The 25,942-nt window shown below is 44.3% G+C and overlaps 2 protein-coding genes across 2 annotated transcripts; one reads left to right on the plus strand and one right to left on the minus strand.

Annotated features, from left to right (window-relative positions):
* LOC111217731 (P43 5S RNA-binding protein-like) lies at positions 1-2,775 on the minus strand. Its single transcript, XM_022739717.1, has 9 exons — positions 2,641-2,775; positions 2,372-2,472; positions 2,204-2,300; positions 1,962-2,050; positions 1,656-1,729; positions 1,341-1,421; positions 965-1,194; positions 595-648; positions 1-264 (listed from the first exon to the last, which is right to left on the minus strand). Exons 1-9 carry the CDS (start codon positions 2,773-2,775, stop codon positions 1-3), a joined length of 1,125 nt encoding a protein of 374 aa, XP_022595438.1.
* Positions 2,776-5,832: 3,057 nt separating this feature from the next.
* Positions 5,833-24,405, plus strand: LOC111217546 (disintegrin and metalloproteinase domain-containing protein 11-like). The gene is made up of 26 exons (XM_022739461.1): positions 5,833-6,048; positions 6,825-7,015; positions 10,430-10,506; positions 10,889-10,955; positions 12,919-13,001; positions 13,125-13,188; positions 13,317-13,377; positions 13,812-13,993; positions 15,141-15,212; positions 15,469-15,635; positions 15,747-15,831; positions 16,421-16,511; positions 17,052-17,103; positions 17,694-17,793; positions 18,056-18,127; positions 18,285-18,377; positions 18,743-18,823; positions 18,910-18,960; positions 19,038-19,101; positions 19,246-19,351; positions 20,076-20,195; positions 20,300-20,468; positions 21,099-21,210; positions 22,011-22,101; positions 23,448-23,465; positions 23,785-24,405. Exons 1-26 carry the CDS (start codon positions 5,988-5,990, stop codon positions 23,798-23,800), a joined length of 2,346 nt encoding a protein of 781 aa, XP_022595182.1. The 5' UTR covers positions 5,833-5,987; the 3' UTR covers positions 23,801-24,405.
* The last annotated feature ends 1,537 nt before the right edge of the window (positions 24,406-25,942 follow it).

Genomic DNA, 25,942 nt, shown 5'->3' on the forward strand with positions numbered 1-25,942 from the left:
TTAACCTTTTACAGGTGAGACCTCAGACTTCTCTTCCAAAGGACGTGACTGTTTGATGCCAAACAGGTTGCGCAGGTTGACTTCTGGGTCAACATAATGCGGGATCTTGCGTTCATTGAAGAGGCCTGAGAGGTTGGTTTCCACTTTGGCTCGTCTGGAGATCCGCATGCGCAGGGTGAAGAGGCGATTAAGGTTTTCCTCCACAAGGGGCAGATGGTGTCCATTCAAACGCTTCTGCCAAGATTTCTTGGGTCGCTGACGTTTCTGTTGGGATAAACAAAATAAAAATTAGACAGGAAGTTTTAGGATGACATTTATGTTTTTGCAGTTTCATGCCATTGTACTAGCTGTGCAGTCATCTATTCTTTAAAAAAAATAAAAAATTAAATTTGACATGCTTGGCTTAAATCAGGTAAACCGCAAACTCTCAAGCTGACCAATTCACCTCAGTTGTCCAGAAGTACAAAGGAGTTTGTTTTCACAGGTTTAAAGAAAAATCTATAATCAATAGTCCCCTGATCAGGTGCTTTAGTCCACTACTGTGTGATGGCTTTACCCCACATTTGCACTGTGGGATACTGACGTGAGATTTACCTTCAGAGTGGTGGCGCTTGGGTCATGGCGAAGCAGGTGTCTGTTCATACTCTCCTGTGGAACAGCACAGTCATAATGTAATACACGGGTTGAAACTTTGAACAACTAGAAATTGCAGTACAATGTGCAGAAAGCATGTTACATCTATATTGTTATTACTCAATGATTAGAATTACTTAAGTTACTTTACAACCAGTGTCAGAAATGACTGGTGTAAACAGTGTCCCAGTTGGAATATCATTTCTATTAAAATGACAGTTCTGTATGGAGTAAATCACAACAGAATTTAAGGATACAGAAGTCTTTGAATGCAAAGAAAATAAATTTCAGGAAATCTCACAAGGACCAGTAAGAGAAAACATGTACATACCCGCATAGCAAACATGCGTGGGCATTCAGGGAAGGCGCATTTGTATTTGAGGAGATCAAGGTGCACCTTGCGGATGTGGTGCTGCAGGTTAAAGGTTGTAGAGAAGTAGGCCTGGCAGTCTTCCCTGGGACAGACCAGCACAGGCTTATGGGAAGCGTGGATCCGTTTGTGCTTCCGCAGGGCATCCGCTTTCTTAAACACCTTCTTACACAGTTGGCATGAAATGGTGGCTGGAACACAATTTAAGAAGGCAGAATAATTAAACTAGCCATCTATTGCCACAATGTGTGAAAACAAAGGCAAAATTCATCCTTTCCTGAAAGAAACATTTTGGATGGATTTCAGCTTTTTTGTGCTATGAGCCTAACATATTAACCTGGATGCTTGGCCATGTGCTTCTGAAGTTTCCCCCAGGTGTGTTCAAGCACCTGGCAGCTAGCATACGGGCAGCGGTACCCTGCAACGACCAAACAACAAGGCCACTGAATGCATCAGGAAATAAAGACCATTGCAGGTTGGCTCCTTCTGGGCTCTTTAGAGGAACTACATACCGTGTATCATTTGTCCTGAAAGAATTATCTTCAATGCAAGAAAAGGTTACAGGCAAATGCAGCCACAGCCCTCTTTTAATGAAGGAATTTTACATGGAAGGAAGATGAAAGGACCCCTACCTAGACTGAAATAGACCAACCTGCATGCTTCTTCTCATGAGCTTTGCGGTTGATATGGGAGTCGAACGTGGCAGTGCATCCATCCCTTGAACACCTAAGTACCCCAACCAGCGACAGACAGGTAAAAATACATTCAACCAATTCACTGGGGCCACACCCACTCAGCCTGTAACCACTCATTTATCTCCTACTAGATGTCTTTGCTACAGTTATACTCATCTGAACTGATCTCAACTCACAGGACAGAGCTGCAGTCTGATTTTTCACTAGGCTACAGGAAACTATGCCTTGTTGGCTACACACTGTTGTACTACAGACAGACATACTTGAATGTAGCAGACACTTCATGTCCCTTTAAGTGCAGCTTAAACAGTCTGCGCTTTTTGAAGGTCAAGGAGCAGTTTGGCTGGTTGCACTGTGGGAGGAAAAGAAATTATCAAGGGGTTAAAATGACACAAGAGACTAAAAAAAACTTGTTACTCAACAAACATCAAGAGCAAGGAAGCTGGTGGTTAAAATGCGTTTCATTGGCGCCATCTCGTGGCTAAATGCGAGTATTTACACAAACCTTGAAGTACTTATTTTTGTCTCCGTGGCAGTAACGCGTATGTCTCTTCAGTTTATTTGAGTCGAAGAAACTCTTCGTGCAGGTTGCAAATTTGCATCTGAAGAAAGCAAAAGTTATATGAGGTCGTGACTGAGGGGAGCAACAGTTACAATGCGACGGGTGACTTACTTGAATTGCTTCAGTCCTTCGTGCTGAAGCATGTGGCGGCTCAGGTGGGATTTCCTCGAGAAACTGCGACCACAGCCCGCAATTGTGCACCGACACGGACGCTGTGGGCATTTTTGGTAAAGTTTTAACAGGTTGAATGTTCAACAATGTCATAGCCACGTTTAAAAACAAATTAATGACGTCTTCGCCCAAACGTGTATTTAAGACTTTTTTTAAAAAAATTTTTTGTTTTTAGATTATTTTAGTGCGGGCTGAAATGTTTCCTTTACCGCGCCGGTGTGCACCGTCTCATGCTCCTTCAGTTTCCACTGCCGAGTGAAAGTCGCTCCACAGCCAGCGCGGGTGCAGTGTAACAGCTGCCGCGGCGGACCGCCGACAGGTTTCACGCTCCGCACACCGTTCATTTTCGCATCCATTATCTGAACACACGTTGAAAATCTGTAGCCTAATGGACAGGCCGCCGCTTTTGTCACCTTCTCTTATAGCCTTGTGAAAGGCCTTAATTGGTCATTTAGCAGCGTCTGGGTCACCTGGCTGCGCGCGCGATGACCACTGACTCAACATGGTGCGATACTGAACAAGCGCAGCTGATACTAATTAACCTAATTGTCCTGCTAAGACCAGCTGTGTGCAAACAAAGGTGAAGCAAGGGCACGTCAGCACATGCACCAACTACTTAAAGACAGGCAGTTGTTTTCTGGTCAGTAGTAGTGAAATTATTACATGACAAAGTGGGACAGTTCACAGACGATAAAACACCAACATATAAATTAATAACAGTAATAAAACATAATTCAATACAAAAACAAAATTTCCAGCAACATATTAGTAATAAAACTCTTTCATACAATGGGTTTATCCACACATTACAGGCCTTTATCACACAACACACTGGCATTACTTAACATAACAGCTGGAAAGACTTACGGTCCTACATTCCCCTGTCTTAATAAAGCGAGATTTAATGTGATCTGAAAACTAGGCTACAGTGGGGAGTCTATTTCCATGAGTAACCAACTGTAGCCTACAACTGTGAAGGAAAACTTTCCCATACTGTAGGTTTACGCTTACTTTGGCTGACTTGGGGGAGCTGCGAATAGCACTGCTGTTTCAGGTGTAATTGTGATGCAGCTATTTGCACAGTAGAGGGTAGTGTACCTCTATCTCACAAGGCTCTATCATTGAGGTTTACACTGTTTCACGTTTGGTTTTTACTAGATACACTGAAAGGATTAAGTCTAATTGTGTCTCCACCTATTCTGCAGCAAATATAGCCCGAGACATTGTGTCTCTGTCGAATTTCAAATATGGGAATTAGTGGTGAAATGGTTGAGAGTAGTGCAGACTTCGATAATCAAAGTTTTTCCTTCAGGCACAGCCATTTGAGGAGAGTTTTTTTTTCTCTGCTGTGATGGAGAAAGTCAGTGGTGAATTACTCATTCTTCTGTGGGACCTAATATCAGGTCAGGGTGCCCTTCAATTCTTTGGACCCCATGGGATCCAAAGAACTTTTATGTCTATGTGAAGCACGACCAGCATCCCCTCTGCAGCCCTGACTCCCCACAGCTGTCACTGCAGTTCTGTTACTCAGCTGTAGCACTGCTGAATGCTTAATTGCCTGCATCAGGTACCACTGTGCAACGAGTGGCCCTTCTGTTTATAAGAGGAAAACCACAGAAATGGACAGTGGAGATGATGACGCTGCTGCTGCTGCTGCTGTTTGAATTCATATTAAAAGGAGTTTGAGATCTGAAACATCAGAGCAGCCATTCTAATTTCTGGGAAGAGGGAGGGGTGGGGGGGCACAGCCCTTGATGCTGCCCTGCTCCTGCTGCTCCGTTCTCTTCTCCACTGTCTCTCACTCCCTGTTAGTCTCAAAGGGGGGTAGATGAAATATTCAGTGGGGGCTGTCAGTGCACAATGTGCCTCCATTAGCGATGGCTGTTGCATCAAGGATGCTAACCCCGCAGGTCAGAGGGCTGAGACAGGAGCTCAGAGAGCAGGTCTTCAGGTTCACTGTTTGATTGTTTTTATGGTTCTCAAGAAGGAGCTAATTGACTGTGATGGCATTGTCCTTTGGAGATCTACAATTAAACTCTTACATCACACAGTGCCTGTCATGTTCACCTCTAAATCAGTGCTGCCACTGTAGATCTACTCAGTAATACACAGATGATGTTTCAGATCATTTTGCAATTTTTTTTATGAGAAATTGATGATATTGAAATTCCCACACTCACTTTGGCTCTTAACAGTGATGCTTCAGATAATTGCTTCATCAGAACCTGTCCCACTAAACACTGTACTGTCTCCACATTTCTCAATTCACTCATGGACAGCATAAAGTATTTTACATCAAATAGACAAGTGAGTTTTGGACATTTTAGTTGTTGCAAATTTCCACAGTAAGAGGATCCTTGAAAGCTTCATGTAAAATGCCACACTGTTGACTTAAGTGGAAACCAGTTTTTGTAAATATCAAAAGAGGGAAATAGGCTGACCTGCCTTTAATCACCACCAAGGTTTTTAGAAATGCAGCCACTAGTATTGCCTAGAACTCAAATTGTGGAGATTATAATCATTTTAATATTAGTCCTCAGGAATTGTAGTTATAGTTCTTATTTTATATCACAGCACAAATGACAGTGTCGTTATAGCTTCTGCTTGAGCATGTGACAGTGTTTTATTGGTGTCTATTTGTCAGGGAGATTTTGCGTTCAGCTGTCATGTCTCTCGTTGGTGACACGACACACCTTCATCCTCTGCAGACCTGTGATGTTCATGTGACGGAACACCAAGGTACTGCACCATTCGTACCGCTGTATTGAAAAAATGAATGGACCGTGAATCCCTAACCCACCCCCACCCCCCTTCATGACTTTTCTTCGGCCGTGCACCTCAGCAGCCGGGCTGTCGCATCCTCTCCCTTCGCCGAGCTGCATGGCAACGGGAGGAGGAGGCTGCTCAGGATGAGGGAGGGTACCACGATCCCACGTGTCCTCCTCACCGCAGACCCAACGCTTTTCTCTTCGCTTTCTCCTTCCCTTCGTTTCCGCCGCATACCGCAGATTCGCTTACACACACACTCACACACACACACTCACACACACACACACACACACACACACACACACACACACACACACACACACACACACACACACAAGCTAATCCATACACCCATACGCGCCCGCGCAGCCTTGCGGAGCTATGCATCCGTGGCGCGCACTCTCCCTATTTCCTCACTGATCAATCGATAGGCCTGTATCGATCATCTCCGCCCCAGGCCTAGGCAATGATTCATTTTTCATTATTCTGATATGCAAATCCAAATTCTCCGTAGCGGTGTTGTCTGGAGCTGAGAGGGCGAGAGAGAGAGAGAGAGAGAGAGAGAGAGACAGAGAGAGAGGGAGAGAGAGAGAGCGGCATAGAGAGGGGGAGAGATGAGAGGACGCGCATCATCAGATGTTTAGCAGATTCACTTTGGATCCTCGCCATCATTTCTGCCGTGCTCTGCTCTGTCTTTTTGGTCTTTTTTCTTCCCCTCCATCGGCCGGGTTCGTGATATTTTTTGCGGCTCTCTCGATGTTGTAATCCGGGGGAATATGTGAAGATCATGCTGGCGGTGTGGTGCTTCATGGTCTTTGCGGCAGTGGGCGAGAGGCTTGCAGTCTCAGGTAAGAGAGAGAGAGAGTAGAGGGAGAGAGGGGGTTCGGATAAAGAGCGGGAGCACCCTTTTCATTTCCTTTGCATCCACAATTTTTTCCCCTTGCACCAGCACTTTTCTGACCCCGGCGCAGCCTGTGATTTTATTGTAGCGGGATCTCGGTGCCAAGCAGCCTACTGGCCTGAAAACCCTCTCCGATGCGGTAGATTTGCTGCATCAACACATTTCCAACGCAGCCCCATTGCCTATATCCAACGTACCCATAACCATTTACAAGCCTGTTTTATCCAATAAACATCTAAAAGCACTATGATAGAACTTGTCAATCACCAAAACAATATGTTTTGCAGCCTGATTGATGATTCCTGAGATTTAAAGATATATAGGCCCAGAGTATATATGTCTGTATGGGCATACTGTATGTCAACTATAGAGCCTATTGGAAATATGGTAAGTACATTAATTATTTTCATCCAAAATATAAAAACCTAATTATATCCACTAAATTCCTTTAAATACAGCAGTGACTTAAAAAAACATCTTCACTTGGTCAGTGTGATAAATTAGGTCACCAAACCATCATCATAAAGAAAGACCAGTGGTATGAATGCCTCCACAGTGTGGCTTCTTTAAAATGCATCACTTTTAAATTGGTTTCTACAATTCACTTTCCTTACTAAAACACTAGCAGGTTAAATGGAGGCAGGCTCAGGTGTGTCGCCACCTTGCCAAGCCCTCTGTACGCCCACAAGCCTGTGTTGAGTGTTCTCCTTGTACTGTATGCAGGTGAGGACAGGAGCCCGGTGCAGGATGGAGACATGTGGGACTGGTTTACCCCGGCCGGGTGGCGGGACAGCGGTGACACTACGGCCGAGGTCACCTATCCGAAGCGGCTGGTGCAGCAGATCAAGTCGGAGGAGGAAATGGCTCACGACCACTTGGATACCAGGGTGAAGAACAGCACTGGGGACACGTTGGTAAGTTGTGAGTCTGGATGTAATATGCTCCTGTTTCTCTCTCACTTCTCCAACTGTGTTTATTTTCACACTGAACCACTCTGTTCTCTGTGGATTCTCCACCCAGTGGTCTTAATATGGGGGTCAGGGACACCCAGGGGTCCTTGACAAGGTTTCAGGAATCTCTTAACAAAATGAGAAATAGATTAATCTCACTATGATTTGATTAAAAAGAAAGTATCCCAGTTGGACAATGTACGAGAATAGCTTTTTTAATCAGAAAATTCATTATTACCTCATCTGACGAAGAGATACATTAGGTGTAGGTACATTTTGTCTTGGACCAAAACCATATAAAATGGGGGTCTGCAGCTTTATGTCCATGTAAATGAATTCAACACCGGTCTCAACATGCATCCTTACCAAGGAAGATCAACTGTCGGTGAAACTGTAGCAGGTCTGTGCGTACATATACATACACATATAGGGGTGTGACAGTACCAAGACAGACTGTTATCCTGTTGATGCGAACCTCATTTTTCCAGTGCAGCGCTCAGCTCTCTGCTGCTCATGCGGCTCCTGCTACACAGGGATGACAGTGCAGGGTGGTGTCTTGCAGCAGTCTTTTTCGCTCCTCGTGATTTTGACCTAGTTAGTCTCTGAAAATGCCTTTGAATGTCCACAGTGAAGTCGTGTCAGCCGGATGAAACCAGGACAGACAAGTTGTTGCTTCGCAGCCATTTATTCTCGGCTGAGATCTGGTTGTGGTTCCAGTTGTAACATCTAGCAACAAGTTCTGAAACCCAAACCCTCTTGGACCTGCTTTGTGTGCTGAGCGAGCGTAGTTAATGCACAGTTGATCAAAGAGCCGCTTAAATGTTTGTTTTGTAGTGGCCGCCATCTCCACGATGACAAAGCTTAGCCCATCCTGAAATATTCAGCCATCACGTCTGATCATCCGGCTGCCGTGCTGAGCCCCTGACTTCTTCATTATTCAGTGGTGTGTTGAAGTATGTCCCAATTAATTATGAAGCAGGCCTGTGTGAGAAGTGCTGCATGGTCCAAGAGGCTTGAGCTCTTCCCCATACCCTCTCTCTCTCTCTCTCTCTCTCTCTCTCTCTGCTGATATGATGTAGTTCATATAGCTGCTATGAGAGAATACATTAGACTCCTTACACACACTTAGTTTGAAGACTTATAGTGAAGATGAATGTTGTTGTCCCAGGAGGAGAAGCATTCTTAAACAAGGCTGATGCTATATCATTTAAGAACAGCAACAGTGATGGATGAAATACAAACGATGACACTGTACAAGTCTGCAGAAGTCCCTGTGTCAGCTGCTGCACTCGTCTAGACCTGCTGTGTTTTGTTTTTAAAATATTGAAGATGCTTAGAATGAGGGGCAAGATAAATTAAGCAGCAGGAGATGAGCTGAACTTTTTCTTTCTTTTCTGTCACTTCATGCTGAGCGGGAAATAGATGAGGCGGCGGTTTTGCTTTACTGTTTTCGGTGGTTTTACAATTACCTGTTGTGTCCTCTTTGAAATGTTGTTTATGTTTTTGCATGAAGAGCAGACTTTTTAACTGTTCGACTTGATCACAGTTGTCTGCAAGCTGAGGGGTGTATACGTTTCCAGGATATAATCTTTATTAGTTGGTAGGTGTATGTACTTCTACTGCCTGTTATTGATGATACTGGTTAGTAGTAGTAGTAGTTTTTTATTCAGTCATCACACATGATACAGTAAATATAAACAATATAGACAGAAAAAAACAAAACTTAAAACAGTCAACTGTCGATGTATTAAGTAGTGACTGAACAGGCTCAGGCCAAAGCAAAATGCTTATATATGCCTGACGACATTCTTATTGATTAAGCTACCCACCAGTATCTGTATAAACCACTGTTTTAAGAACCAAAAGGATATTACACATTTTTTTAAAATTCAAACTAGTATTGTTCCATAAATTGAGAAAGGGAATCACTCACATTTATAACCCTCAAAAATAGTTTTACAGATCATCCTTTTGAAAACCGAAAGCAAATTACACATTTTTGAATTCAAATTAACATTGTTCCATAATTTGACCCCAACTATAGAAAGACATCAGCTTTCAATCCCTTTTTTAGCTTTTTGTACCGTAAACTTCCAAACATCTCTCAAGTCATATTTGCTCTGTAGTACACCGTCTGTGAATGACTTTGATTTAGCTCTGAACATTATTTGCATAATTTTATAATATACTAAGTCATTAAATTTCATAGCTTGAGAGTTTAGAGAGAATGGATTTGTGTGATTATTATTATTATGCATGTCACATGAGATAAATGAGATACAGAAATTATTGTGAGACCAGATCTCAGTCAAATCCAGCAGCCTGTTGTTAAAGACAATGAAATCCGCCATAGCAAACATGAAAAATGTATATTGAATTTTTAAATTAGATATTCAGTAATTTGCATTTTAATAACCATTATGGCTTATAAAGATCAGTAGCAGCTTGGATCAGTTCAGAAGAAAAGTATCAGCATCAGAGACCGTTGTCAAGTACGAACTTTCAGTCTCGAGTTTTAAGCCAATTTGGATGAGACGCTCCTTAAACTGGGCGCAAAAGTTTAATTATGAATCTTCAACTTCAACAAGGCAAACTCCATCTGCTGAGGAAGATCATGCAATATGATTGAAAGCACAAGAACAGACGTGCACTGAGCGGACCTTGAAGTGAAAACGCCGTGAGAACGGTAAACATCAGTACACGAATACAGTCAAAGTAAAGCAGTGAAACGGCCACTGAGCAGAGACAGAGACACTTGTGGACATCATGCTCGAGCCTCTCCGAGACAGTAGTAAGAAATCTGTTGTCAGTAAAAGCCCAGTGATTCACTGCAGCCTGGTTCCTCCAGACTGAGATCAAAGCCACGCTGGCACAGTCAGAGCTGCTGAAGACACGCACTGTTTAGTCTGCAGTCAATATCATTCTCTCTCTCTCTCTCTCTCTCTCTCTCTCTCTCTCTCTCTTTTTGTCCTGGCCCTGCTGTCTCCTCACCTCTCCAGCTCTGGCTGCTGTCCAGTGGGGACATTGGCGCAGCTCGGCTGAACATAGACGATATCAGTAAAAGTTTTCTCCTCCTCCTCTTCCCCTCCTTCTGTCAAGCCCCTCTCCATCCATCTCCATCACAAAACCCCAGCCTAGCTCTCACACAGCAGTAGCTCTCTGCAGCCATGCCTGCCTGAACGCTGGCAGCCAATGTCCATCAATGAGGACTTTATCAATCATATTATTTCAGATGCTCAGATGCTTTTACAGAGTACACACTATTGATTCTGCTGAATTATTCATGAGGCTTTTTCGAAGCAACACACTTAACCACCATTGTTTTGTTACACTTTAATATATGAGCTGTCAAATCTGTCTCTCTGTTTTTTCTTTCAGCCTGTCCACTTGGCTCAGAGCTGTTTCCAAGTGGAAGCCTTTGGACACACCTTCACTCTGGACCTGGAGCTGAACCAGTTTGTATCACCGTCCAAAATCATTAGATATCCTATTTATTTATTTTTATTGTACACGGTAGTATTAGTGGGTGCTCTTAATTTACTGCAGCTGTTCTCATTAGCATTTCCCTGCACTTAAGCAAATGCACTTAGTGCCTCTATTATGTTACATGACAAGATGGGGAGTAGCGCACACATTGACACACACAGCTGGATGTTTATGAGTTTCCACTGATATTTATTAACACCACATGTTAATATGTTCACTTATTCTTTGTGTAATGCATTTGGAGTGGACAGCAAGTGGTGGAAAATATCCCTGATGAAACCACTTTTGATTACATGGTGATAGTAATGACGCTGTTAGAGATATTCATAGTGTCTCTCCCTCTATTTGCAGCCACCTCCTGTCTTCAGAATATGTGGAGCGGCACTTTAACCAGGATGGCAGACCCTCGCAGTCTGTGGTAAGACTTTCTTTTGGTTTGTTTTTGCATGGGGGTGAGGATGTGTGCTGAGAGGGTTTTAGAGAGTGAACTTGTTTTTCGACACTTAGAAAGCAGCATATTAATGAGATGACCGGAGTTGCAGTGCGGCATTCGGTTCTGTGGCTGTAGAAACTGACACTGCACCGGTGCTGTCGCCTGTGGATCTCAGAAGTAATTTAAACTTTTGTCAGATACGATGCCTCACATGGTGTAGAGCTCATTATGTAACATAAATCCTATGTCTCATGTATATTTTAAGATCTCATTTTAGAAACAAAAGACATGCTTTTTGTTTGTTTTTATCCTCTCGGGCTGATTCTTTTATGTAATTGTGATGCTGGAGTTCCTACAGTTTGATCTCCTCCTCCTGGTTCTATCTATTTGCGGAAGCGGTATTGTGTGCTTTCTGCTTCAAAAGCACGCTGCCATGTGACCATTAGGATTATGTATGTTACAGTCCTGTACACACACATACATCTGTTTGCCTGTTAGCGTCATGTGCGCACGCCTCTCTGCTGTGGCCTCTCTCAGGCAGCCAAAGAAAAAGGCTGCGGTGTAAAAGCGCGAGCTCAGAGCGAGAATCGTCAGGAGATAATGGGGACATGGATGAAAGCCTTTACATCTAATGTGACGTGCGCTTGTCAGGACAGACCAGAGGAATGTCACTGCAGTCTGCTAGCCAGGAGGGATGGCTAATGTTTTGTTTTTTTGTTTTGTTTTTTTTTTTTTCCTGTTCAAACGTCACTGATCCCCCCCCCCCCACCCCCCCCACCCCCCTAACAGCTACCCACCTCACCCAAGCAGCACTCCGTGTCCCCACCCACAATCGTTCCAAACTCTCCCTCAGCCCTCCTGACCAATCACAAGCCTGTTTCCATAGCAACCAGTTAGCTCAGCGGTGTCATTAAGTTCTTGGCAGCGAAGAGAATGAAAGAAGACTCGAAGACAGAGAGAGTGAGAGAGGAGGAGGAGGAGGAGGGAAAATAAGGAGTAAAATGCCAGTTAATACAAAGGCAAGATGAGGTTTGAAATGAGGAAGGAGTCATTTCAGGGTCTATGTGTGTTCAAAGACAATGGGTTTGTTCCCAGAGTGCTTGCAGAGCCGGTGACAGTGACCTGTAGTCAGGCCAGATTGTCGCTCAGCTGGATGGAGGCCTCACGTGACGCCTCTGCTGTGGCCGCTGCCGCCGCTGCTGCTGCTGCTGCTGCTGCTGCTGGACACGGCAGGCGTGATGCATTCAGGGCAGCGCATCACCAGCCTGATCTCTGTCGTCAAAACCCTTTATTATTATTTATTTTTGTTCAGAACATGAAGGCGTTGTTTGCCTCAGATGTTGTTGCGAGGCCGAGACACCCCGCTGAACTCAATTTGATCCAGGTGAACAAGTGTTCCTCACTTTTCTCACCTCTCCTGGTGGTTCATCTTCACCGCCGTGACCTCGTGAAGCAGCGCGCCCCCATTTTTGGTGGGGGGTTGCTCGCAGGAGATGACAGCCAGGGCTGTGCTGCGGCAGTCAAGGTTGTTAAAAGGACAAAAAAGAACAGAGCAGATTTCTCCTTTTTCCCTTTCATCTCGTGTCTCTCAGTTGCAGCTCGCCTGCTGCATTACTCCATGTTAAATCCTCAGATCTGACTGTGTGGGCCACACGAGTGTTGATTTATTGAAGAGATCCTTGTGCTGGGTCTACCTCCACCGCTGTTGCCAGTGGAGGAGAATAGAGTGTAGTAGAAGCACAGGACACAAGTAGGTCACAAACGGTTCCATAAACGCCAAAGCGGGGTAAGAGGGAGACGGGAGCCACATATGCAGAGGTTGTGAGAGGTTTTTTCCTCAGAGCTGACCTATCATGATATGTGTTGAAGTGTAAAAGCCTGTGCCTGTGAGGCCTGAAGTGAGTCAGTAGTGGCTGTTTGATGAAACAGGGGTGTGTTGTGTTCACAGGGAGGGGAGCACTGCTACTACCAGGGAAGGTTAAGAGGTTTACCAGAGTCCTGGGCAGCTGTCTCCACCTGCCACGGCCTGTGGTGAGCCTGGTTCTAAACCTTTATTAGTAACATCAAAGATGGCCCGCTTAATTTTTCTACATACATAATCATGTCTCTAAACCCTGCTCTGAATCTCACTGTCTCTCTCATGTTGCTCCTCAGCGGGATGTTCTCTGATGGCTTCTTCTCTTACGGGATCGAGCCGGTGCACAATGGGACCAATCAGGTGAATAATCCCTGGATCACAGCTGTAGTGTTGTTGATCAGCACAGTAGAGAATTTAATTCTGGAGTCTGATTTTGTCATTTTTAGGTCCTAATGTGTCTAATGTCATTTGGATTTATTCTGTTAAAGGGTGATGGCGCTCACTTAATCCGCAGGATGCCTGATATCAGACTGTCCCCCCTCTGCGCAGGTACATGAGTTCCTAGTTGCTAGTTACCACTGACACCCATGTCACATCAGAATAATATTGTCTTTTCTTATCTGCTCATCTTAAAACCACCTTTCCTTCAGTTCGAGTAATTACACCTGTCCATTGTCGTTTTAAAGTGAATGTTACTTAATATTCCATGGGTACTGCTTATACTACTGCCCAGTAAACCTCCAAACAGCAACTGTGGCCTTTCTCTCATGCTCAAAAAGTGAAATCAAAAAGATAGGAATTGCTCAAACTAGTGAGACAGCACAAAACAAATGTGATAATTAAATGGGATGTAATTTTTAGTCAGTTCAAACAGGGTTAATTACAGTTACAGGTGTTTTGACTGAAATTGAGATTTTAATTTGTTGCTCTGTAACTGTATTATTGCCCTAACTGCCTGCAGCTTTGCTTCTCTGTGTGTGCAGACTGTACAGAGGACAGTGAGTGGGATAGCACGGGAGGTGACGGCGATGGCGCCAGGCCAGACCAAACGAGGGAGCAGCAGGTGTCCGGGGGGCTGAAGCGCTCCAAGAGATTTGTGCGCAAGCCCTCTGTCCAGACTGAGACCAAATACATTGAGTTGATGGTGGTCAACGACAATGAAATGGTGAGTTAAATGTATATTTGGCTGCCGGTTACTGCAGAGAAATTAGAGGTCAGAGAGGCTGAGCTGCCAGCAAGGTTTGTGTGGGTAACCATACACCAGTCCAGCTCGGGGATGAGTGTATTTACCTGGTTCTTCTCTAACGGGTGGGAACCACAGTGAAAAGCTTTAGCTGTCATAGGTTCAGAATTTTACTACAAAGCTTTGCACACATGAACATTATGGGCCTCATCTTACACCCGGCGCAAAGTGCAAAGTGTCCAGTTGTGATTTTCCCATCCAGTGCCCGCACCGTTTAAATAGCAAATAAACTTGCGCCCATGGCCGTGTTGGTCTTAAAGAGAGGTGTGGTCAGGCGCATTGTTGCCACATTGCTTTCATGAAGCAGCTGAGAGTAATTGCGTGATTGACCAACGAAAACCTGGTTGTAAGTCAGTGTCAGTGTTTCACTGTTATTTTTAGGGCGCATTGTCAAGACAGTAATATGCGTCTACATACGTGTGTCAGGACTGGGCTCACTGGTCAGTCACAATATGTGATCAACTGACCACAAATAGAATCTATCTCTGTGTGAAACACTGTGCCATTATAATAGCAGTCCACCAAGGTGCAAGCACGTCTGGCTTGGAATGGGAGATGGCACTCTGATTGGTTTATTGTATGTTACACCCCAAGACAGACTCAGGCACCCGGGTGGCTCACCTGGTAGAGCAGGAAATTAATTTTTTAAATAATTTTTTATAATAACAATTATTATTATTATATTGTATATTATTATATTAATAATGGATTATACCCTCAGAAAGAAATGAAATTAGTTGCTGTAAAAAAAACAGTCTCTGCTGTTTTACGACTTTAAGTTGAGTGAACAGACTTGTCTGACTTTTTATCAGAGGAAGGGGATGTATGAGATCAGTACATACAGCACAGTGTTTAGATGTCTGTTATGTAACACTATTATGAAGAACGTTGCCTTTGTGGGCTGTTGATGTGAGTAATACATGGAAATAAAATCAATGAAGCCTTATAATGATGAGGGTCCTTACAAGTATAGAAATTCAAATGTGTGTTTATATACATACTGTATTTGTGTGTGTGTGTGTGTGTGTGAATGTGATCCATCCTTTATGCCATCTGTGTCTCTCCACAGTTTGTACAGCTGCGTCGCTCAACTAGCCAAACCAAGAACTTTGCCAAAGCAGTGGTCAACATGGCAGATGCGGTAAGAGCTTTGTTTGTAGGATTATAATCCTCCTACTGCTAAACTCTGCATACACACGCCGCCACCTGTCTAGAAAGCGTGTGTGTGTGTGTGTGTGTGTGTGTGTGTATGTGTGCATGTGTGTGTGCGTGCTCATTTCCACATTTGGAAATAATTTATCCCTGATAGCGCTCAGCTCTCCGTGTTCAGTGCTCGGCTCGCAGCACAGGTGCCAGGCCAACAAAGCAGTAGACTGATGGGCATTTTTGGTCCCCAGATCTACAAGGAGCAGCTGAACACGAGGATCGTGCTGGTTGCCATGGAGACCTGGGGCCCTAAAAATATGATGCCAGTAGTTGAAGACCCATTGATAACGCTGCAGAACTTCATGAAATACAGGAAAGACAACATCAAAGAGCAGAGTGATGTCGTCCATCTTTTCTCGTAAGACAACTTGCAAGAGAAAAATTTCCACAGAAGTAAAGCTTGATGTTTGGATGCTAGTTTAGGTTTTAATTTATATAATGTCTTTATTTTTTTCCCTGTGCACCTCAGAGGGCGTAATTTTCACAGCAGCCGCAGTGGGACGGCCTACACAGGAGGAGTGTGCTCTCTAACCAGGGGAGGAGGAATCAACGAGGTGAGGACAGTCTGAAAAGCTCCCATTCACTGTGGCATCAGCAGGGATTCATTTAAACAAAAGTCAGGGTTAATCAAGATTTAGCCAAACATAGTTTGAAATGATTTTTAATTTAATCTCACATTTCTTTCACAATTTGAATGAAACCATTCATCAGTAAAACTAAGTTTAATAACTTGAACCAAAATGGAAAATCAGTGAAACGACTTCAACTGTCCTTTTAAAGTTGAGATCAGACTTAAAATGGAAGTGTAAAGGTCTGGAGTAACAGAGCCAAGTTTAATCTAGGTTTTGAGAGGACTTATGGATCACTGGCTCCATCTCAGAGCTGGCTCAGTATTTTACTAGTCCTAGCAAGGAAGAGTCCTGCATATAACCCTGGTAAAACAGCAGACTGTCATTTTTAAACTTCTGTTTTTGCACAAATGAAAAAAATGAGATATGATACATTAATTAGTGAACTTTAAAGCTGCTGTTAGGTAGATTTTGTTTCATTTGGACAGACTGTTTCCCAGAGGATTATACATTAGTGTTCCTCCCATCCCCCAATAAAGCTCTCATGTATGGATTCAATATGTATTCATTTCAGTACGGGAATGTCGGTGCAATGGCCATCACTTTGTGCCAGAGTCTTGGACAGAACATCGGGATGAGGTGGAACAACGCCCGTAACTCTGCAGGTAAAAGACAAGCGGAAAGCTTTATAATGCAGGTTAGAAGGATGGAGAGAGATCTATAAACCAGCTGAATAAATCAGCAAAGCAGGCAGAGGGATTGATAGCTGGGTGTGATGGGAGTGTGTGTGTGTGTGTGGTGGGGGGTGTTGGCTGAGATCGTTGGCTCTGCATTGGTATCCCCGTCCAGCAGTTCTCTTCTGTAATTAGACTTCTCCATTAGGTGATTAGTCACCTGCATCCAAGAAGGAGGGGTTGGTGGTTAGAGCATCGCTGCCACTGAACAATGGGCCGTGTGATTAATGTTGAAGAGCCATCAGGTCCATTATTCAATGCCTGGACAAGAGCTCAGTGCACACAATACATACCGCTGTCACGAGGAGAGGTATCGGGTCTATGGGAAGCCTTTCTTCTTTGTCATACGTAGAGCTGTTTCTCAAGACGTGCTGCAGCATGTGAAGCCAGTTATATTCCCCCCCCGGTTTACTTACATCACTTTTCTCCCACTCTCCTCTGCGTCCTCCTTCCTTCTGCTCGTCCTCACAGGAGACTGCAGGTGCCCAGACACCTGGCTGGGCTGCATCATGGAAGACACGGGGTAAAGATCCACTGACAAAAAAAAAACCATAACACACTTGTAACACCTGTAAAACACTCTCTCTCTCTCTCTCTCTCTCTCTCTCTCTCTCTCTCTTTGTTGACATGACAGCAGGAGTGTTTCCTTGTTGCGCTCCCTCCAACCTGCGATTTGTTCCATTCATTTCACTCAATTAGACAAATTAAACACCTGTAACAGGCTTTGACTTTTACTTCAGTGCACCAAAGCCAGTGATGATCACAGCTTGTATCTGATGCATTAAGCAAATTTGTAGAAACATCAGACATCAGCATGCAGCTCTCTGTAAAAGAATCACAAATGGTGAATTAAAAGTATTTACTATATGAGCGATTTGGATTTGGCTCTCCCCACCAGATGGAACAATAAAGATTTCAATTATTCATTTGAGCAATATCTTACTACAGATGGTAACATTTCTGTCAGATTGCAAAGTGATGGCACAGACACCCACAGTGGATCTGGCATTCTTCACTGGTAGAAATGCATTATGCTGTTTGTTATTTGATTTTCTTGTCATGTCGTGGTCTCGATCTTTGTGTGTGTGTGTGTGTGTGTGTGTGTGAACACAGATACTATCTGCCCAGAAAGTTTTCTCGCTGCAGTGTTGACGAGTACATCCAGTTCTTACTCCAGGGGGGCGGGAGCTGCCTCTTCAACAAGCCCAACAAGGTGAGGGCCATGTGGGGATGTAGGATGTGGTGACAGGAGCCGCCTCTGAGTGTCATTATTTATAGACTAACGAATTATCCTCGTTTCCATCAGAACACACATTCACATACAGTACTGAAGTTTCTTTTTTTTTTTTCCTGCTTTAAGCGACGTGCCTCTCATCTCATCTCTATATTACCAACACATGGACTCATGTCTCGTCCATCTGTCTCCTACATATATACAGTATGTGCTCATACATCTCCCTCTTGGTTTCTCTCAGCTGTTGGATCCTCCAGAGTGTGGGAATGGCTTCGTGGAGCCAGGGGAGGAGTGTGATTGTGGATCCCAGGTGGTGAGTAGCCAGTTGGACATGGCAGCGTGAAAGCCAGCTCTTAAACCTGCTGCAGATGGGCAGCGCTGCCACGTCCTGTCTCTGTGAGAGCACTGGAGGGTGTGGTGTTTTTTTCTGAAACAGAACTGATGGCTTCTTTTCATGTGTGTGCCTGCAGGAGTGTGCCCGCAATGGAGGAGCCTGCTGTAAAAAGTGCACACTTACCCATGATGCCATGTGCAGTAATGGACTCTGCTGCAGTGGCTGCAAGGTGAGGTAACCTTTATTACAGAGAAGCAAAAAATGGATGCAAAGAAATGAACTGAATGAAATACAAATTCTCTTTACATGTAGAAAAAAAAGTGAAAGACTCTTGAGCCAAAACATCTGCTCCACTGTGAATTCTCAAAAAGAAAACTAGAAAAGAAATAACTGGAAATAATATTTGTATTTATGACAGTTATTTCTGCATGGAACAAACCTCAGCATGTCTGGTGCTTTAAACAGGAATAGGAAAAGTCATGTCTTATCTCTGCATATTGCATATTGTGGTGCATTGACATGCATTAGAAATCACCTGTATGATCACAAATAAAGTACTGGATGTACCTGATGCCTTTTGATGCTGTGTCCTAGTATGAGCGGAGGGGCGTGGTGTGTCGAGACGCTGTGAACGACTGTGATATCCCGGAGACCTGCACCGGAGACTCCAGCCAGGTAGAGCTGAGTGGATGCGACACTGGGCAAAAACTGTAAGATCGACCGGAGTATCCAGTTCATGATGTACTTCTCTTCTTTTGCAGTGCCCTCATAATGTCCACAAGCTGGATGGCTACATGTGTGATACCAGTCAGGTAAGGGCCGGGTTGTGGCACGTTTCTGTAGTCTGCGGCTCACTCTGACACACACTACTGTTGTTTTATCTCTTCAGGGCCGATGTTACGGTGGACGATGCAGGACACGTGACGGACAGTGTAGGGGACTTTGGGGCTATAGTAAGTATAGAACACATGTACAGCACAGCCATCAAATATGCATGTTTTATAGCTTATTATGTATCCATGTACAGTGTGTACCCATGTTTGGCCGTCGTCTCACTCTCCTTGCTGTAATCTAAACATGTTTGTTTGCCCGGCCAGATTCAGCAGACAGGTTTTGTTACGAGAAGCTGAATGCTGAGGGGACAGAAAAAGGCAACTGTGGTCCAGGTCCTGAAGGCCAGGGCTGGCTGCAGTGCAACAAGCCGTGAGTAACTCATCCCTGATTCCCTTTACTGCTGTTCTTGTAGAAGAGTGAGAGTCTGCTCACTTTATTGTGCAAAAGAAGTGGTGGCTCAGCTGCATTTTAAGCGGAGGGTGCACTGCTATAGTTTGAGCCTGAAGTCTCCAGAGGGGAGAAGACTGGCTTCAGTTAATAATTTTCACCAAATCCAATGAAAAGACCAAAACCAATGTATTTGAGTATGGGGATTTGGTTGTTTTCACAGATTGTATATAAAGATGGAAGTAGCCTCTGTCACAAATAGGTTTCTGAAGAGAGGTTTTGAAGCTCAGAGTCAGCTGCTCCGCCAACACCAATTTGGCAGCGCCTGACTCCACCCCTAACACTCAGTTAATCCAAAAATGCTGGCTTGTGGTAAGCATACACTCACAAAAGTTCACCCTCCGTACAGTTTTCATGAAGAAGGAAATTAGCTTTAGAGACCAAGACATATTTATTTCACATTTTAACATGAGTTTATGGGGATTGACTCACTTTTGGAGTCGGCCTCAAGCGTCTGTTTTTGATACTTTGGTGTTGGCTTAATTTTTCAGCCTGAGAGGTTGCCACTGGATTCTAACATGTAGTTGGAAACCTAGATGACCAAAAAAATGTCCCAGATCAACTTTTGAAAACAAAAAAAACTACTGTGAACACAGCCCAAGTTTGATGTGCATTGTCCTCTGTCATTTACTTCTTTCTGTTTCAGTGATGTTTTATGCGGCTTCTTGTTCTGTGCCAACGTGACAACAAAGCCAAAGTTCGGAGACCTGCAGGGCGAGGTGACCAGCTTCACTCTCTACCATCAAAACAAATACCTGGACTGCAGGTAAGTGTCACATCCATCTAATCCAAAAAATTTAAAATCTGTGTCCCTAAGCGTGTTAGCTAGCTTTACACCTCTTCTCCCACCCGTCTGGATGCTTCACTCAGAGGTGGCCATGCTCTGCTGGAGGATGGCTCTGATCTGGGCTATGTGGAGGATGGCGCTCCCTGTGGCCCCAACATGATGTGTTTGGAGCGACGTTGCCTCCCTGTGGCGGCGTTCAACCTCAGCACCTGTGCAGGATCCAACTTTGGGCGCATCTGTTCCGAACCCACGGCGGCGTAAAAAAAAAAAAAAAAAAAAAAAAAAGAAAATTGTGAACCTTCCCAGGATGCAATGATTACCATTGTTTCAAAAGCATTTTAGTTCCTGTAATCTAACATGTATTTAGGACCTGCTTCACATTTAAATATAATCATTGCTTTTAAAGATTTGTTCTTCTTCAGCATTTTCAGGCTAAAATATGTCTAGGTTACATGTAGCTGTTATTTTAACAGCATTTAAAGCCACGGGTCAGATCTAAACCCAGGTTTCTGCAGTTAGGACTAACCCTTTATGACATGCACCCTACTGCTTTGATCTTATTCACTAACATGTCGGTAGCCTAACCATCAGAACAAAAAGGTTATGCACGTAATGTGCATGGTTAAAGCTAGATTATATTCATTTGGATCACACCACGAACTGAACCGGACATCCTGTACCGATCGGCACGGCACAAATCCATGTACCATTACACCCCTAACACCGTGCAGAGATGTCTTTCAACTTGCAAACCACCAAATCCATGCTAACTGGCTACATAGCTGTTTTTAACTTATCTGTGTGCTGGACTTTGTCTGTTTGTAGGCATTGTGCTTGATTTTCATCTCCCTCTCCCTCTCTCTCTCTCTCTCTCTCTCACAGACCTGCAGTAACGAGGTGAAGTGTATCTGCGACAGGGACTACACAGGGAAGGACTGCAGCGTCTTTGATCCCATCCCTGAGCCTACAGTCCCAACGGGCCCCGAGAAGAAAGGTCCATCTGAAACTACCCATGTCTCTCTTTTCTGTCCGCTTCTCATACCCCCCTCATAGTCTCCCCCCATCATCACTGTAGCTTCTCCATCACCATATCATTTCCTCAAACACTAAGAACAGCTCACCTGATCACTGTGAGAACGTTAACATCAATATTTAGGCCACAGTGTTTTCCTTCCTGCTGCGTCTTGGTTTCAGTGTTGGTGTGTGAGAGTGTGGGTGTGTGTGGAGACACGTTTTTCCATCAGAGCATATGTGCATGCACAGTATGTCGGTGTACGTGTGTATGGTGGTGATGTATGTATGTCTTGCAGGCACCGCCATCTTCAAGTGTCTTCCTTACTTTCTTCCAGTCTGCCAATGACACAGAGATATTGAGCAGCTGCTCTCATAGGGCCAAAAAAGCCAAAGCCACCCTGAGCAAGAGGGTGTCCAGCTGAAAGAGCAGGAGAGGGGGAATGAGAACAAAGTAATAAAATACTCTCTCCTTCATTTTTCTTTTGTAACTGTTGTCTTCCCTGACCTCCCTCGCTCACCCGCCCGTTCTCCCACCTCCACCCCACGTGCTGGTTTCCTCCTCTTCCCCCTCATTTCTCTGTCAGCAGGTATCTCTCTCTCCCTCTCTCTCTCTCCCTCTCTCTCTCTCTCTCTCTCTCTAGTTGATGTTGTTGATGTACCGTGTTGATGCTGTCCTCTGACGTGTGTTTTTTAGTGGTGTTGTTTTGTTTCTGCCCCTCCTCTTCCTCCCCCACCTCCTCCTCCGCACCCTTCCTCCTCCCCCCTCCTTCCTCTGCGCAGGTCCCAGTGGCACCAATATCATAATAGGGTCCATCGCAGGTGCTATTCTCCTGGCAGCTATAGTCCTAGGGGGAACAGGATGGGGATTTAAGTAAGAGTTCTGGCATGCCTTTGTGTACCTGTCTGCTTCTACCTAAAGGACCCCCCCTGCCCCTCCCACGCTCACCCCTCTAAAATAACATGCCCGTTTGCAAGTCGACTCCCGACCCAGGGAGGGGAGCTGGGGAGCCAAGTCTGAGACGTGCTAATGCTTGAACTGCTTTTGGCGTTGAACTCCGTATGAAATTGTTTTATTTACTCTGATCAGATCTGTTATCAACTCTGAGCTCCATCCTGCACTTTTCCTCCCCCCACCCCTCCCCTTACGAGCCCAGCCTTCTGTAGCATGGACAGGGCAGGACCGAGATGTTTTTTTCTGCCAGGATCCATCGCAGCACTTCTCTCATGACCACTAGAGCTGCTGTGACTTAACTCCACTGGTGCCACATCTGGAAGTTCCCCCCGATTGCAGTTTCCCCAGCCATCAGTCTCTGTGTAGTAATGAAAAGCTCAATGGCTACAGTGGATTCACTTTTTTATGTTTTACCTATGGTGCTATTTTATTTTAGTTCCTTATTTTCTCCTGTAGGCAGCATCCCCTAAATGCCCTCGCTGCAGTGCATCTTCTGCACTGCTGCTCCTGTGTATGCTGGCTATTGTCCACTCCTTATATTCTGCCCTAAAAGGACTGCTCCCACCTCACTCTCACTGAGATTCGTTAGACGTTTGTGGCTGATGAAAAGCCTGGTTAACTGAAAAGCTACATTTTAAAGACTTATACCATGTCGTCAGTCCTTTTAGGGTCAGAGGTTAAGTGTCTGTGCATGTGTGCATGAGCTGTTCGCAGGAAGTCATCTCTTCCTAGTCAGACCTCTGGCGTAGAGGGAGGGTGTGATGGTGTCTGGTGTAACGCCCTGTCAGGCTCTATGGGACTCAGAGGGTCAGTGCCATGAGCACTGTAGACCTGCTGCATGTGGTTCCATCACTATAGTCTGGCAAGAAAGATTTTGGAAAGGACTGGTAGATGAATAATGGATTAAATGACTGACTGAGTCATTGTTTGATTCATGTTTTTCCTCTAAAATCTGAATTATGATACAGTAGCCAGTCCAACATGGAAGAAAATGAGTCAAACATTGATTCATGTTTTCTGTCCACATTTCATATTAAATCCTGTGTATGTTTTGATTAATTATAACCGTAGAATGATTTATCTTTTTCTTGCACAGCTGTACTGTTAATGTGAATGATGTAAATGTTAATGTGAAGATCTAATGTTAAATGATCAGCTTTATAACATGCCTCTAAAACAATTAGTAGCGTTAGTCATTTTTGCTATTGTCATTGACATGTATTGACATTTTGTCTTTTCTCTCGGTGTGTGCTCATGGGATGCAGGAACATTCGAAGAGGAAGGTATAACCTTGAAACTTGTGAAGTCCTGTCCACGGAGCAAAACACCCCCCCACCCACCCAGCTTGGCTACTTACTCATTCATCCACCATCTGATCATCCCTTTTAGACTCTAAATGCTTGAATGCATCACTTTTTATCAATTCTTGCTTAAAAAAAATCCCCATTCTTGTCTGCAATCCCATAAAAATCCTTCCTTTATCGTTTATAGCAGAATGTCTTCATCCATTTTTCAAGCATCTTCATCCTCTGTCATCTGTGCAACTGCCTGTATCTGTTTTTCCTCCTGTTAACGACCTCTCTGTTTTTTCACTTCTTTCAGATCTGGTGGCGGATAAGACGTCTGTCTGTGTTTCTGTCTCTATGTCCTGTCTGTTCTCGTCTTCCTCCTCCCACTGTGTCATTTCCACGTCAGAGAAGAGGGGAACAAAAAAAAAAAAAAAAAAGTCTTCCACTCCTGTCGCAAAATCTCTCCAAACCTCTTCTGATAATTGTGTCTTCTACACTCCCCCCGTCTACTCCTTGTTGTCTATCCTCCTGCCGGGCTCTGCCCTCCTGTGGGCCTGTGGAGCTCCTCTCACCTCTCACCAGCCAAATCATACTCGTGTGGCCGCTGCCAGCCGGCCACTGACGATTGTGTCCGGGGCCAATACCTAAAGCGAGCAGGTGGCTCTCCCTGCGGGAGACACCGGGGTCTTCCTCCAGTCCAGTGGCTCTCAGAATGTGCTTCGGTGTCTGTGTACCTACTTTCCTCACATCTCGGACAGTCTGATAAAGAACATATCAACGTTGGACCAATTTAATATGAGACTTGTATTTCCAATGCCTGCCTGCACACACTCTTACCTGGCCACCACTTGAGTCCCTGCTAAGTGCAGGACAAGAGCACAGACTGGACATCTAACAGCCTGAAACATGTCACAGGAGTTGAATAGTTTCCTTTTTTCTTAAAGGAGAAGGACCTGAGGCTCAGACCCTCCAAGGCCAGGCCTTGACAAGGTGCGTCTCACGGAAGACAGTGATCAGTTTTAATCTGCAAAGTTTGACAACATGGACATAACCGAGAAGAAACCCCACAGTGGACTGTTGTTAGCATGTTTTCCAAAGAGAGACTGAGGAAAGAGTAATTATCATATAAGACGATGACTTTTCTGTTCATTGTTATTTGTGCTTAACCTGCCCCCCCCCCCCCACCCCCACGAGTTTTCAGGTACAAAAAGGGAAGCTAGGTGTTATGGTTTTGGGATCATTTTTGAACACTGAACATTGAAGCAGCAGAGACCGCAACTTAGTGTTTCCTACCACAGGCCGACCAACATACATTCCACGATATTCGTCTGTGTGCGTGCTCACCACTTTTAGGCCCAAAGTTTGTACCATTAGGTTTAATGTGCGTGTCTGTGTGCATGAGTGAATGTGCGGATGTGAGAGATTTTTAAAGAAAGGAAGAATGTACGCGTGTTTACATTAGTGTTAGGGGCAGTTGTGTCCGTGTACACCTTAACACTCCTCCTATCACAGGTAGATAGGCAGGTTTTTACCTCTAGAAGATCATTTGTTTCTACAAACTGTTGTGCGCTGCAGCCATGGCACCATAAAGGCAGCACATTAATAAAGAATTCAACTGTTTTTATGTCATGTATCTACAGAAAATGAGCACTAGCCAACTGTATTGCACACCTATTTGTAAATATGTGCAAGATATACTGAATGTTAAATGCACTGTATGAAGATTTATTTAAAGCTATGTTAAATTGAGTGAGTTTTATCTGTTTCAGCAAGACATATACCTATCAGTCTCTTGACACGACCTGCATCTGCAAATCTCTCCTGTAGTCAGCGCCGTCCATGCATCTTTAAATGTGGCGTCGCAGCTGAGCTATAGCTGCCTCGCCATCTCTCTTATCATTCCAGCTATCTCTAAAATGTCATGAATCTTTTGTACATTTGTTGATAGCCCCCCCCCCCCGAGTTCTGGGCGAACGCCACAGCCCAGAGACTCTGTAACGATCCCCGCTGTAAATGAGATTAAAGAGATCTAGAGTGGGTTCCAGGAGGCAGCTTGTCTGACACTGTGTGAGTGTGTGAGGTCAGTTTGGTTTGTTCGAGCTTTGCACTATGGCAGATGCACTATTGTTATTACAATATGTACAGAGTTGGTATCAAACACAATCTGTTTGATCAGTTTGAAGTTGAGAGGGGGAAAAAAAAGAGGAAATGAGATGCGTTTTACCCCGTATTTTTAGACACTATCTTTTTGAATTGAGACAAAAATAAAGAAATGAACTAAGACTTGTAGATGGATTGAGATGAAGGTAAATAAAATACTAAAACATTAAACCACACCTCCTATGGTCACATCTCCCTGCCTTTTAGTGTTGGTATTTGTTTTTATATGGTTTTGATAGATGGTTGGACTTGGGAGTTTTATACTTTGGTTTTGTGCTTCTGAAAAACATTTTTAAACATAATCATTATAA

The sequence above is a fragment of the Seriola dumerili genome, unplaced genomic scaffold, assembly GCF_002260705.1.
Source record: "Seriola dumerili isolate Sdu_G_001 unplaced genomic scaffold, Sdu_1.0 BDQW01000044.1, whole genome shotgun sequence".
NCBI classification, from domain to species: Eukaryota; Metazoa; Chordata; class Actinopteri; order Carangiformes; family Carangidae; genus Seriola; species Seriola dumerili.

Excerpts from the sequence above, each read along its gene's own strand:
- LOC111217731 (XM_022739717.1), bottom strand. The coding sequence starts at position 2,775 with ATGAACGGTGTGCGGAGCGTGAAACCTGTCGGCGGTCCGCCGCGGCAG. Across the intron at positions 2,051-2,203 it reads ACAAAAATAAGTACTTCAAG|TGCAACCAGCCAAACTGCTC; the intron begins GTTTGTGTAAAT and ends TTCCTCCCACAG. Across the intron at positions 1,422-1,655 it reads TCATGAGAAGAAGCATGCAG|GGTACCGCTGCCCGTATGCT; the intron begins GTTGGTCTATTT and ends TGGTCGTTGCAG.
- LOC111217546 (XM_022739461.1), top strand. The coding sequence starts at position 5,988 with ATGCTGGCGGTGTGGTGCTTCATGGTCTTTGCGGCAGTGGGCGAGAGG. Across the intron at positions 10,956-12,918 it reads GCAGACCCTCGCAGTCTGTG|GGAGGGGAGCACTGCTACTA; the intron begins GTAAGACTTTCT and ends TTGTGTTCACAG. Across the intron at positions 13,189-13,316 it reads TGCACAATGGGACCAATCAG|GGTGATGGCGCTCACTTAAT; the intron begins GTGAATAATCCC and ends ATTCTGTTAAAG.